The sequence below is a fragment of the Macaca fascicularis genome, chromosome 18, assembly GCF_037993035.2.
Source record: "Macaca fascicularis isolate 582-1 chromosome 18, T2T-MFA8v1.1".
NCBI lineage: Eukaryota > Metazoa > Chordata > Mammalia > Primates > Cercopithecidae > Macaca > Macaca fascicularis.
In genome coordinates, this window is record NC_088392.1 from 72,493,144 (window position 1) to 72,506,720 (window position 13,577).

General features: G+C 39.5%; 2 protein-coding genes across 26 annotated transcripts in view; one reads left to right on the top strand and one right to left on the bottom strand.

Moving 5' to 3' along the window:
- The window catches only part of DLGAP1 (DLG associated protein 1), a 961,867-nt gene that overhangs the window by 408,968 nt on the left and 539,322 nt on the right, over positions 1 to 13,577 (bottom strand). The window lies entirely within an intron of this gene.
- Positions 1,298 to 13,577, top strand: part of LOC123570063 (uncharacterized) — a 103,577-nt gene continuing 91,297 nt past the window's right edge. For all 17 annotated transcript variants that reach the window (XM_065534141.2, XM_065534140.2, XM_065534139.2 and 14 more), the window contains exon 1: positions 1,298 to 1,630. In XM_065534141.2, the coding sequence (XP_065390213.1) occupies positions 1,556 to 1,630 (75 nt within the window). In that variant the 5' untranslated portion in view covers positions 1,298 to 1,555. The remainder of the gene's footprint in view (positions 1,631 to 13,577) is intronic.

Genomic DNA, 13,577 nt, shown 5'->3' on the forward strand with positions numbered 1-13,577 from the left:
CAGGACAGCGCGTGCAATCCCAATCTGCACCAATGCTTGGTAGATAACACTTTCCACAGGGAAAGGTCTGCTGGCCTCAGATAAGAACAGCTTTCAAATGGGGACTATGAAAAACTGCACAACAGACACAACTCGGTTCCACTCCTCTCAGATCTACCTAAAGCTCTTATAGTCATAACCTATATGACTTTGAGGGGAGAAAATCCTGACCCATTGCTCGGTTGGTATAGAGCTTGAACACTCACTCCCATGCTATCATATCATGATCATCATTATCGTTATAAACAACAGCATTTACTGAACTGCTACCCTGGAACTCTTCCCTTTAGCTTCTAAGAACATGCACAATCTACTGTCTTCACCGATGAGACAGAGACCTATGTATCACACTTTTTCTATTTCTACTTCTGCTCCTAATGGGTAGGGTAAGACAACTGCAGAGGGAAATGTTTTTAGTAGAAAACTAAATGATGAGTTTTCCATCATTCCCCTTTATCTTGAAAATCTAACCCTTTCTTCAAACTCAGACCAACATCTATAAATGTCCAAGTGAAACAATATAAAACATACAATGAATATCACCACCCTATGTAAGGGGTGGCCCTGGGTAGCCACACGAGGTTAGCATGACGATTTCTGTAAAAAGCTCACCCAAATTAATCACTGTATACTCTGAAATTTCTCAGTTATTTTCCCACGGTGTCTACCAATAGTTTAGTTATTTATTGAACAGGATACACTAAAAGACTATATTTCTGTTTCAGATGCCCTGTTTAAATTTGTTATTATTCCAACTCATCAAACCCTCTTAAGAATTCTGCATTGCAGGCACTATTAATTTCCTCCTCTACAAATGAGGGAAGCATAGCACAAAGTAACTTACCCCAAGTAATAAGGGGGGCCAGGAAGCCAGTGGAGGGAGGCCTGCCTCAGAGTCTGTGATTGTAACCATTAGGCTTCACTGCCTCCCACCTAATCTAGGAGCTGATGTTTGTAGAAGGGTGTGGGGAATGAGCTGATCATTACAGCAGGGATGTACATGGAGGAGAGGGTGGGAAGGGTAGGAAGAAGCGGCATAGAGAATGCATCAGGATGTTACATATCGCACATACACTATACAGACCGTTCCTGGTTTATGATGGTTTGGTGTAGGATTTTTTTTGACTTTACGATGGTGCAAAAGCAATACACGTTTAATAGAAACTGTACCTTGAGTACCCATACAATTATTCTGTTTTTCACTTTTGGTACAATATTCAGCAAAATACATGAGCTAGTCAGCACTTCATTACAAAACAGACTTTGTGTTAGACGATTTTGCTCAGCTGTGGGCTAATGTAAATGGTCTGAGCACATTTAAGTAGGTTAGGCGAAGGCTAAGCTATGATGTTTGGTAAGTTAGCTGTATTAAATGCATTTTTGACTTAATGATATTTTCAATTTACAATAGGTTTATTGGCACATAATCCCATTATAAGTTGAGAAGCATCTTTACTAAATTTCTCGTAAAGCAAAGGCGGTCTTTGTTACAGAAGGCAGGGATTTGCATTAGGGAATGAGGACCCTGCAGACGGCAGTCAGCAGCATTCCAGCTCTCGCACCCATGGGCTACGAGGGGGAAGCACTGGAGGTGAGTTAAGTCTCAGTCAGTTTGTTGTTACCTAAGTGTTCTCATTTCTGGAGGGGTCAGCTAGAATATTACTGTATATGTTATATAATATTTGACATCATTTGATAGAGTAATGATCTACACTAGAATTTATAAATGTGAGGATTTATGAAGTCACTAGACATGTACTGAGTAAACACCAAAGAGCTGCTCTATTCAACCATCATTTGCTATTAAGTAAATTTCAGTATAAGTAAGAGAAGACTGGCTCTGACTATTGTGAAGCATACTTTGGGTGATTTTTTAATGCAGCATTATAGATATGTAAGGCTATGTGGTAAATACTATGCTAGAGTGATAATAATCATTTTATATTTGCTTACATTGTGAAAATTGTATACCTGGGAGAGTCAGTACCTAGGGGAAAAGGAAAAATCTCAGGCAAAAAAATCAAAATAAGCAGATGTTTTTCTTTATAGATTGAGGATATGAAAGGGTAGTGGTGGTGATGAAGATTGTAGAAAAGAGATTAAAAAAAAGGAAACCAGGTTTAAGGAGCCACTGTACCCCACTCCTTGGCTTTCCCTCCTTCACAATCATCAGCAGTTATACTAAAAAGAAAGGAACCAGTTTTACAAGTTTCCTTAAGTCTGACAATAAACTAGAGTATCTGACAGAGAAGGAAGTGCGAGGATAACATTCTGAAGAATCAAGATTGCTTGCACATTTGCATTTCTGTGGTTCTTGCAATCATCTCTCTATTCAAGCTGAGCTGTGAAATACACCATACCTGTTATTACTGGGCTTGTGGACCAAATGTGCTTTGTTGTTGTTATTCCAATATCGTGTCTGTTGCTATGAAAACGAAGCCATCCAGACTAAGATTTCAAGTACATAAACTGAATACGGTAGAAGCCAGCACACAGAATAATTCTAATTTTGAATGAATATATGCCAAATAAGTCATTTAACCTTTGAGTCTCAGCTTCTTCTGTGAAACAAAAATACTCTGCTAGACGTTTTCCAGACTCTCTTTAACATATACAAGTTAGGCGAGAAGACATAGAAACCAAGAGACAATGAAACAAACACATACATCAAGAGGGGAATAAAATGCCAGTCAGGGAAGTGAATCACAGAACTTTGGATTCAGGAACTAGAGGTCCCCGGAAAAGCCATTAAATGTGTTTCTGGAGACTTTCTCCCTGAGTTTTCTCTGAAAGAATGGTTTCTACCTGTGTTATGGATTGTTCCAGGGACCGGCATTCCCAGCAGAGACCACCCTTCCTGGGGATAGTGGGCAGGAAGAGAAAGTGGAAGGAGGGCAACCAAGAAGTTGAATGTGACGATAGACCACAGGTCTTAGTGATGAGTCTTGAACTAGGGAGGCTGGAGGCAGAGAGTGGAAAGAAAGGGGCAGATGGAAGAAATATTGTGAAGCTAAAGTTGGAAGAAAGACAAAGCTCATGAAAGACGTTGCAAGCACTAGAGATGCGTAGCTTAGGAACGTGTACACAGGGCAGCCTACCAGCATGGACCTACACAGGCTTCTCAAGAGATACACACAGTCTATTTGCAAAGTGACACACAAAAAGAATTTGGATGGTCTGTGACATGCACAGTCCAATGAGAATTTTGTCAAAATAACATGAATACTGTGTCGAGAAGATGCCTGGGCATAGGTAAAGGTGATCAACAAGAAAGATTTGGTGAAATGGCTTTGAACTTTTTCTGGAATTTAGTTTCAGAGGCATTTTGGATAATTTTAATCTCCTTTGCAGGCACTTGAGAAACACTTGAAATTCACACACCTTGAATCCTTAGCTTTGTTTGAAGGTGCCTATGGGCAAATTTGTAACCCTTAGCAGGCAAGGGAACTTGATACCATCTACTGACACTTCAACATTTTCAAGTGCAAGGGTAGCATTCCTTTCGTTTGCTAAAAATGCACAATGCGCTGCATACAAAGCATACAGATTCCTGGTGAGTTTAACCGGGAGATAAAACTGAAAGTTAGGTTGAGGCTAGTGAATGACTTTAAATTTCGGATTTATTGGATTGGTAAGGGGGTCTCATAGCCATAGTACTACTTTAACAAGCTAATATGGCAGTGGTGGAAACATCCAATGGTCAAGGTAGAATTCTTGAGTCATGCTACAAACAGGAACTGCCTGAAATGTGCTAGATATTAAGGTGATAAGTTGTAATAGCTACCAGTGATTGCGTGTTATGATAAGCCAGGCACTGTGCTAAGTAAAGTGCTTCGTCTATATTATTTCACTTAATCCTGATAGCAGTTCTACAATATTATCACTAGCATTTTATGGAAAAGTAAATGGAGGCTCAGCAAATGTGGTCCAAGGCCACACAGCAACTAGTAAGTGACAAAGCCATGGCTGAACTTCAAACCTGTGCTCTCAGCCTGTAAGCTAAGAAAGTGACAAAGGTAAGAAAGAGTGAACACATAGCACTGTGAAACAGAGGTGCAATTAGATGCAACTGCCTGGGAGATGACGGTCATCTCCCAGATGGATTTTCTGCAGGATGTTACAGACCTGAGAAATGAAATCTTTCTTTCCACATCAAACACCTTGAATGTAAAAAAGCACGTTAAAAATTCATTGGGCCCGGACACGATGGCTCACGCCTGTAATCCTAGCACTTTGGGAGGCCGAGGTGGGCAGATCACTTGAGGTTAGTTCGAGACCAGCCTGGCCAACATGGTGAAACACCCGTCTCTACTAAAAATACAAAAATTAGCCAGGCATGGTGGTGCATGCCTGTAGTCCTAGCTACTCAGGAGGCTGAGGCACGAGAATTGCTTGAACCTGGGAAGCAGAGGTTGCAGTGAGCCAGAGGTTGCAGAGATTGTGCCACTGCACTTCCACCTTCAGTGACTGAGGGAGACTCTGTGCAAAAAAAAAAAAAAAAAAAAAAAAAAAAGGAGCATTGGGTATTTTCCTGATCTGTTTTCCTGATGTGTTGTATACCAGGTTACCATTAGACTTACTAAAATTATAGTGGAGCATCTTCAAGTTTCTTGTTTCCCCTCTGCTGCCACCGGGCATGTTCAGTTTACGCCCCACTTTTTTTCCACAGTATATCCAGTACGTCTATCTTCACATTTCTCACCCCTTAATTTTTTCCCCAGTGGCTAGGAGGTAAATCTGTTTGCATTGCATCTCACTGCATTGCACTGCCTTGCACTTGGCGTTCAGTTAGGGAGAAACTCTCTCCCACTCCGCTCCACCCAAGGATACACTTCAAGGTATCCAGGAAGCAATGTCTACTAATGTAAAAGGTCTTGTTGACCTGACAGCGATCAATACACACATCTTATTTTCTAGAAAGAATTACTTCTTGTTAACTGCTTCCCATTTTCAATAGTTTCACTAAACATTGAGAGCTAAAGTCTGACTCATGTTAGGAATTTTATGAGTTTTTATATTTCTCTGGCAAAATTGAAATGTTCAATGCTGGTAACTGCTAGAAACGATTATTAGGTAATTTTTGCCTTTTCAACAACAGCTCTCGCCATCAAAAATCCAATGTGTATGTTTGTAAAACTGCAGTTCTGCTACATTTATAATCACAACATGGCCAAAGGGATTACTTATTTTTCCAATATAGTAATGTAACTTGGAATGATTCTATAGCTCAATAGAAGCAGACAGCATGAGCCTGGGAAGCATTCTTTTATAAACCACAAATGCAAGGAAAGAAAATTAAACCAGGAACTCTAACCTGAGTTTTTGTTCTAGCTTGGTCATTTTCTACCTGGGTGATCTTGGGCAAGGTGATTCAATATTCTGAACCCCATTTTCTGCAATTATAAAATGAGAAGACAACTTTCAAGTGCTGTAAGAGTTTAGTTATTTGAGAAAATAAAACTAAATGGGTATGTGTGCAAAGATTGTTTCCCAGAGCGAGATGGTAAAATCACCATCAGCGAAACTTAAATAGTGCCTGCAATATCTATACTGGTTAGAAAGCATGGTGTGGTGGAAAGAACATGGAGTGTAGACTTAGAAGATACAGGTTTGAGGTCTGGCTCTATCCAATTCTATATATAAGAACTAGAGAATGTTATCAACTGGATGAGTTCCTAGCAAACAAAATTAAAAATGCAAAAGGTTAAAAGGAGACCATAGCTAGACAATCAAAAGATATTTGTCAAAGCACACTGTAAACTGGAAAGTCATATGTAAATTAGATAAACTCAGGTAAGTCATTTTTAGGGTCAGAAGATAGCATAAGCACAGAAGCACATGTTGTAAGGATTTTAATAGGCCATAGAGCCAACTACTTCCTCACCTAGTTTCTGAGCTCTGCTACGGAGGTAAGCAAGTTCTAGTTCTCTGCTCAGTATCAAAACAGTTAATTTGCAACAAGTAATTGGAATTAACTGTACTAATATCAATTTTAAACCTGACGAATGTCAGGTGGCTGTGAGACGCAGCAGGAGATGACCAGCACGCAGGTATGAGGTTCTGGAGTTCAGGAACAGTGCTCTATTGAGAGATCTAGATTTGGTACATTACAGCATGGGAGCAGGACAGTTGCCGCCTCAGTCTTAGGGGATGCCAACATTTAAAGCAAGAGGCAGAAGGGCTCCGGCAGGAGACAGGGAATCAGGAAGGCAGCAGTTTAAAATGAGGCAAGTGGTCATCAGTGACAAATGCCACAGAGAGGAAATGTGAGATCAAGACCAAAAAAAAACATTTAATTTGACAATTGGGAGATTGCTGGGTTCCTTTGTCTGAGCAGTTTGGCTGGAGTTAATGGTCCAAAAAGCTTCATTTTAGTTAAATAAAAACTAAATTAAAAGAAAATAAGTGAGGAAAAAAAGGTTTGGCAATTCTTTTTAGGATCTTGACAATGAATGAAAAGGAGAGATGCTCGGCATTAAGCCAGGCACTAGGGATATGAAATCCTTACCCCTGGAGAAGAATTCCTCAGTAATAGCTTTGTCATTTGTGTGTGTTTAAGATGAAATGCTCATGTATTACTCTCTAGGGATAAAGGGAAAATAAAGCTACAAACTTTGGATTCCATTCCCCGTTGTCAACGGTTTCCGTTTCTTTTGTGTCATGCACAAAATAATCTACAACTTGTTTTCTTCACTTAATACTACATAATCTTAGACATATTGCAAATCATCAAAAAGAGATTCAAAATAATTCCTTTTTAATAGTTGCATATTATTTTACCTTATGGCTTGATCGGAATTTATTGAACTGGCCCTTTATGGAGGAATGTTTTCTGTTTCTAGCTTTGTGCTATTTGAAGCCATCTCTCAGTTATTTTCATATATATCCATTTCCATTAAGTGAATTACTACAAATGGAGTTACTTCTGGGTAAAAGGATTTAAGTAGTTTCAGATTTAATAAGTATTGTTAAATTTATTTTCAAAAAGCATGCACTAGACTATGCGTGGTGGTTTGTTCCCATGATCCCAGCACTTTGGGAGGCTGAAGAGGGGAGGATCTCTTGAGGTCAGGAGTTTGAGACCAGCCCAGCCAACATGGTAAAACCCTACCCAAAATACAAAAATTAGCTGGGCATGGTGGCGCACGCCTGTGGTCCCAGCTACTCAGGAAGCTGAAGTGAGAAGATCACTTGAACGTAGGAGGTGGAGGTTGCAGTGAGCCAAAACAATACCACTGCATTCTAGCCTGGGTGACAGAGTGAGAATCTGTCTCAAAAAAAGCATGCATTAATTTTGCTCCCACTAACAGTGTATGAGAACAGGGTCTTCTCCAATCTTACCAATCCTGGGTATAATAAACTCTTAAATATCTTTTGGATGAAATCAGTATCTTATTTGATTTTTAAAAAATGATATCTTGTTTTAATTTTCACATTATTATAAATAGGATTAACTTTTCACGTTTATTTGCTATTATTTTATTTCTTCTGTAAACTTTTTTTTAATAACTTCTGCTTATTTTTATTAAATTAAAATTTTTATTTGTAAAATTCATTGGTTTTATGGTAAATTATGGCTTTGTAAGTCATATGTTTTACAGATATTTTTCTAGTTTAATCCCTTTTTTAACCTTGTTTGTTGTTTTTATGTAGCCAAATTTATAAATATTTTACTTCAGAATCTGGTTTACATCATGTTTATAAAAGTTTTCCCAACTTTGAGTTAAAAAAAGCATCATTTGGCTGAGCACGGTGGCTCATGTCTGCAATCCCAGCACTTTGGGAGGCCGAGGCAGGTGGATCACGAGGTCAGGAGATCGAGACCATCTTGGCTAACACGGTGAAACCCTGTCTCTACTAAAAATACAAAAAATTAGCTGGGCGTGGTGGTGAGTGCCTGTAGTCCCAGTTACTCGGGAGGCTGAGGCAGGAGAATGGCGTGAACCCGGGAGGCAGACCTTGCAGTGAACCGAGATCATGCCACTGTACTCTAGCCTGGGCGACAGAGCAAGACTCCGTCTCAAAAACAAACAAACAAACAAACAAAAAAACCATCATTTTAGTTTCCATTTTTTAAATTCCAAAGATGATTCCTTAATCTTTGGTGATACCAATTTCTATCCTGTGTCACTCTTGCTATCTGGAAGTATAACCAAAGTCCCTTACATTCCTCTGTACTAAAACCGTAATCCTGCTGTTTTGGTATTAACACATTTTTGAATAAATTTTTATCATATTGCTGATTCTCTTTTGGAAAGGAGAATCATAAAATTACATCAAAGTCATGGCACCTAAGTTGGAGACAAAACCAGTATCTTAAAGGAGATGGTGCTGGTGTTGAGTCACTATCTAATGACGACTCACCAAGCAATCCTGCTTACTGTTCAGCTCAAATGCACTGGAGAAAACACGATTCTCTAACCACATCTGAGAGTTCAGCCACATGTAGACACATGGAACCTTCACACCATTCCTCTATCTGTTGTTTAAAAGTGTCAGTGATGCCACAGAAATAACTATTTCATGGAGTGTCACTATTACAGAAATCATGGGCCTGGCAGAGGCTAGAAAGCAACCGACTACCTCAGGTCATATTAGCTACATCGCCATAGAATCACTGCTGCCCCAGTGGAAAGAAGTGAAAAGCCAATTTATCATCTTGCATATAACCTCCTCAATCAGTTGCCTGGAAAACCATGGGGAAATGTAAAAAGCTTTTGGTTCAACAGTTCAGAAAACAAAACCAGTCCCACTACACTCTCCCAGGTGTGGTGCCCTGGGTCCACACCCTCCACTTCCTCCCCCACCGCCACCCTATTCTCTCCTGAAGCTCCCTAGATTTTCTGTTTATGTTTTCCTTCTCTTTCAAGATGCCAACAGTTTCTCCACAAAGCAGTTTACTAAGTCAGTGCCATTAGCATACACAAATCTCAAGTTTTTGGGGAAAAAACCCTGCAAAAAGCCCTTTTTGGTGACCTTGTTCATTTCCTCCCCTAAAAGTGTGAGTTTTTTCAGCCGTATCCCCATAAGGTGCTACCCAGCCCTTTTCCCCACATTGGCGGTGATGAAACATACTTGACCTTCTGATGCAGCCAAATCTGTTTCCCAGGCAGTACTAATTATAATATAGTTACTTTTTCCAAGGAACTGAAATTGGAATCTTGCAATTTCTACTCTTTAATTTTACTTCTGCCAATGGGTATCAAAGGTGTTGTGTTTGGTTTTCGTTTGTTTGTTTTGCCCATCTTTTGCTTGTCCTCTATGGTGACATCTAACATCTGTTCTTGAGTTGTAGATGGAAGTTCAAAATACATCATCCATGAGTAAACTGACCCAGTAGCATTACTTTATAAAAGTCCATTTTTGTTGCATTTTTTTGGAGATGGAGTCTTGCTCCATTGCCCAGGCTGGAGTGCAGTGGCGTGGTCTCAGCTCACCGCAACCTCTGCCGCCTGAGTTCAAGCTATTTTTCTGCCTCAGCCTCCCGAGTAGCTGGGACTACAGGCGTGTGCCACCACCACCAGCTAAGTTTTGTGTTTTTAGTAGAGACGGGGTTTCACCATGTTGGCCGGGCTGGTCTCTCGAACCCCTGACATCAGGTGATTCGCCCACCTCAGCCCCTGCAAAATGCTGGGATTACAGGTGTGAGTCACCGCACCCAGCAGTTGCATTTTTATTTAATAACAGATTTGTGGGATTTTTTTTTTCTTTTTCTTTTTTAATTTCAAGATCCCAAAGAACATGTCATCTGCAAATAGGGCAGTTGTATTTTGCATTACCTCCACCATGGCCCCTGATAGTAGTCTACCCATGCTAAGAAGTTCCCACTTACCTCTACTTAGACTACTGATTTTTAACCCTACCCAGTCACTTTCAGGCTCAGCCTTGGGATGCCCCGGCCCTTCCTGTTATCACTCTGGTGTGCTCTGGGATTGTCATAACCTCTTATTTTCAGGAAAATGTGTACGAAAAAATAATATCAGGAAAATAACCTCCTTTGATATGAAAGTTCATGCAGTAAATCATACAGGTCAATAGAGCTAATATGTTTAAAGACCTTCTTACTTCTGGGCACATAGATCTGAGTAAGACATAGCGTGTTTTCAACGCAGCAGGTGCAGAGAAGGAAAAAAACCCAATAAAGCTCAAGTTGTTCTCATTCATTAATTACATTCAGGAAAGAACTCAAAACAACCCAAATAATTTAAGTAACTTTTGAACACAGTGTTTGACCATCCTCAGGCTAACGGCCAAAGAAAGCCAGAAAGAAGAGAAAAACCAAACTCAAACCCAAGCCAAACAAAACACAAAATTCCCATTTCATCATACCGAGTTTTAGGAAATAGGTTTGTTTTCCTGTTGAGGTATGGGACAGCAATTTGGAAGCATACTTTCACTGCATTTTAGGATTGCCTATGGTGTTAAAGGAGGCTATGTTTCTCATTGTCAGAGAAGGACAGGCTGGAGTGAATAGTGTGGTGTCAGAGTGAAATTAGAGGTCATTGTATAAGCCAGGTCTTCCCAACTACTTCAGCATTACTGACATTTGGGTCAGAAAATTCTCAGTTGTGGAGGCTGTCCTGTGTCTTGTTGGATATTTAGCAATATCTCTGGTTTTTATCTTTTATGCACAAGATGTGAGTAGCACTCCCCTTTCCAGCTGTGACAGCCGAAAACATCTCCTGATAGTGCCAAATGTCCCTGGGGCAAAACTGCCCCCTGCGGAGACTCACTAGTGTAAGCAAATGGCATATATATATATGTGTGTGTGTATGTAAATGTACATATATAGGTACATGCAGACACATCTCTTGTGTGTGTATACATATAGAGACAGATACATGCAGACACATCTCTTGTGTGTGTATACATATAGAGACAGATACATGCAGACACATCTCTAGATAGATATCTACATAGAGCTCTCTATATAGCTATAGGTATAAATATATTCATAAAGAGAGAGATGTGTCTGCGTGCATGTATATATGTACATATTCACGTACTTCCTAGATTTGTCTCTTGAGACTTGGCAAGCAATGACAAATTAGTAGCAATGAGCTCCTATAGCACCAGGGGTTGAGTTGTAACTACCATTCTTGACTAAAAAGAGCCTGGGCATCCTGGAGAAATGATTTCTTCCAGGGCTGGGGCTAGGGCAACATGAGGTGAGCCTGTAACATCTTATGTCAGAAAGTAAGAAAGGCTCAAGAAATGATGGGGACATATCAAAATGACACAGGAGTTTGCTTGAAGGTGCTCCTTCTCACCAAATCTGGGGCAGCAAATTAAAAAAATTTGAGCAGTACAATGAATAATAATTTAATAAAATAAGATTACACAGTCCATACTACATAAATAAATGAGAGAAAAACAGAGCTCTTCCTTACTCAACTAATGGATCTCAACGAATGAGTGTAGAACAGTAATGATTCCATCATTAGAAGATCACACAGGCTGGTAGTAATTGATTCAGGCAACAGAAATTCAATGGATGCTAAAACTAGTGGGTGAAAGTGGGTGAGTAACAGTATATTTACATCTTACAACTTTTGGAAAGACATCAGCTTGACTGAGGAACATGTGATTGTCATCTCGCCTAAGTGCTTTTATTGAAAGATCGAGAGAAAGACGTCTAAATTATGATAGAGTCCAGAGTTAAATGAGCACGTATAATTATATTTATCAGCATCAGTGCTTGGCAAAATAAATATTTGTTAAACGAATGAATAATATCTCTCTATTAAATATAATATATGGCTGTTGTGTCAATATCAAAATCATAAAGGTACCATCATGACATATGAGCAGAGGAGCTGGCTGCAATTTTCTTTGCCTAAATAAATTTTTATCCTATCAGCAGAGGGGTTTTAAATGTTAGCCCTTCAGCTATACACATGATTTAGAGTTTTGATGCTGAAAAAAAACCACATATCTACTAGTAGAGTAAAGAAGTCATGTTTGAATTATTCCTTTGTATTCATAGAGTCTTTAAATATGAAGTCTCACTGTGGTAAACTGATGGAAATACCAACACGTGAATTTATTATTAGGAGTAAAAGTTGTACATTGTACTTTATATCATTAAGCAGCATGAATTTTTTCCCAATATAATCCATAGGTTCCCAAGCAGCATGAATGTTTTTTAAAAACGTAGAGTGATTTAGATTTTTGTTGGCTTGTACACCAATAGTTCCTCCCTATTACAACCGTCTTTAAAATGCTCAGATGATCTGATTTGCACACTAGTCCTGTTAGCCAAAAGACCTTGAAGACTTACCTGCTCAGGAATTTTTCCCTCCTAAATGGCTCACCCCACCATTTGTGGTTTCTCTATGGTTTATGTAATTTAGTAGTTCATATTCCTCCACTCGCCATCCACACACACTGCTGTTTCTTTTCTCTGCTTCTTTATGGTATTCTGTCTGCACCACTAGTTTCTATCTGTATTTGTATCCAGAAAAGCACCTAATTCTCAAGACATTTGTTGAACTCATCTGACTGCAACAACACACTTGTAGTTTTTCATATTTAACCTGCTAGGTATCTGGTTTATGGAACAAAATCCATTGGCTCTTGAGTTGTTGCTATGTTGATGCTCTCAAGTCTTTTCTTGGAAGAGCATTTGAACATAGAGACATATTTCTCACCTCAGTAATTATGCTGAAAGTTCATAATGTTCCTTAAAAATATTTCTAAAGATGCAAGAAAGGGGATTGGAATTAAGTGGTTTAATTTATTGATGGTTTTTAGCACAAGTGAAGAGAGAAGAAGATATACTACTAATAATTTAATAGTGATGATGATAATAATAGTTCTGTTATATAGAGACCATATTATTATGTGCCAGGCATGGTTCCAAGCGCTTCAAATACATTAGTTCATTTAATCTTGACAACACCTTAAAGTAAGTACAATTATCCCCCGATTTATAGAGGCAGAAATTGAGCCACAGAGAAGTTAAGTAACTTATTCAAAGTAAGAAAGCTGGTAAGTCATGGAACCTGGGCTAAACACAGTTGGTCTGGCCCCAGAGTACGGATCCTCATCCACTATGCTGAATTCATATGCCTTATGATTTCCATGCAAAATTTTCTTTTGTCACTGATATGGTTTGACTCTGTGTCCCTTCCCAAATCTCATGTTGAATTATGATCTTCAGAGTCAGAGATGGGGTCTGGTGGGAGGTGACTGGCCCATGGAGGTGGTTTCTAATGTTTTAGCACCATCCCCTTAGTGCTGTCTCGTGATTGAGTTCTCAGGAGATCTGGTTGTTTGAAAGGAACTCTTTGCTCTGTCTTCCTGCTGCTCTGGCCATGTGAAGACATGCCTGCTTCCCCTCCGCCTTCCACCATCATTGTAAGTTTCCTGAAGCCTCCTAGCCATGGAGAACTGTGAGCCAATTAAACCTCTTTTTCTTTATAAATTACCCAGTCTCAGGTATGTCTTTATGTTGCTGGAAGTCAGGGACCCTGAACGGAGGGACCGGCTGTAGCCATGCCAGAAGAACATAAATTATGAACATTTCATGGACATTT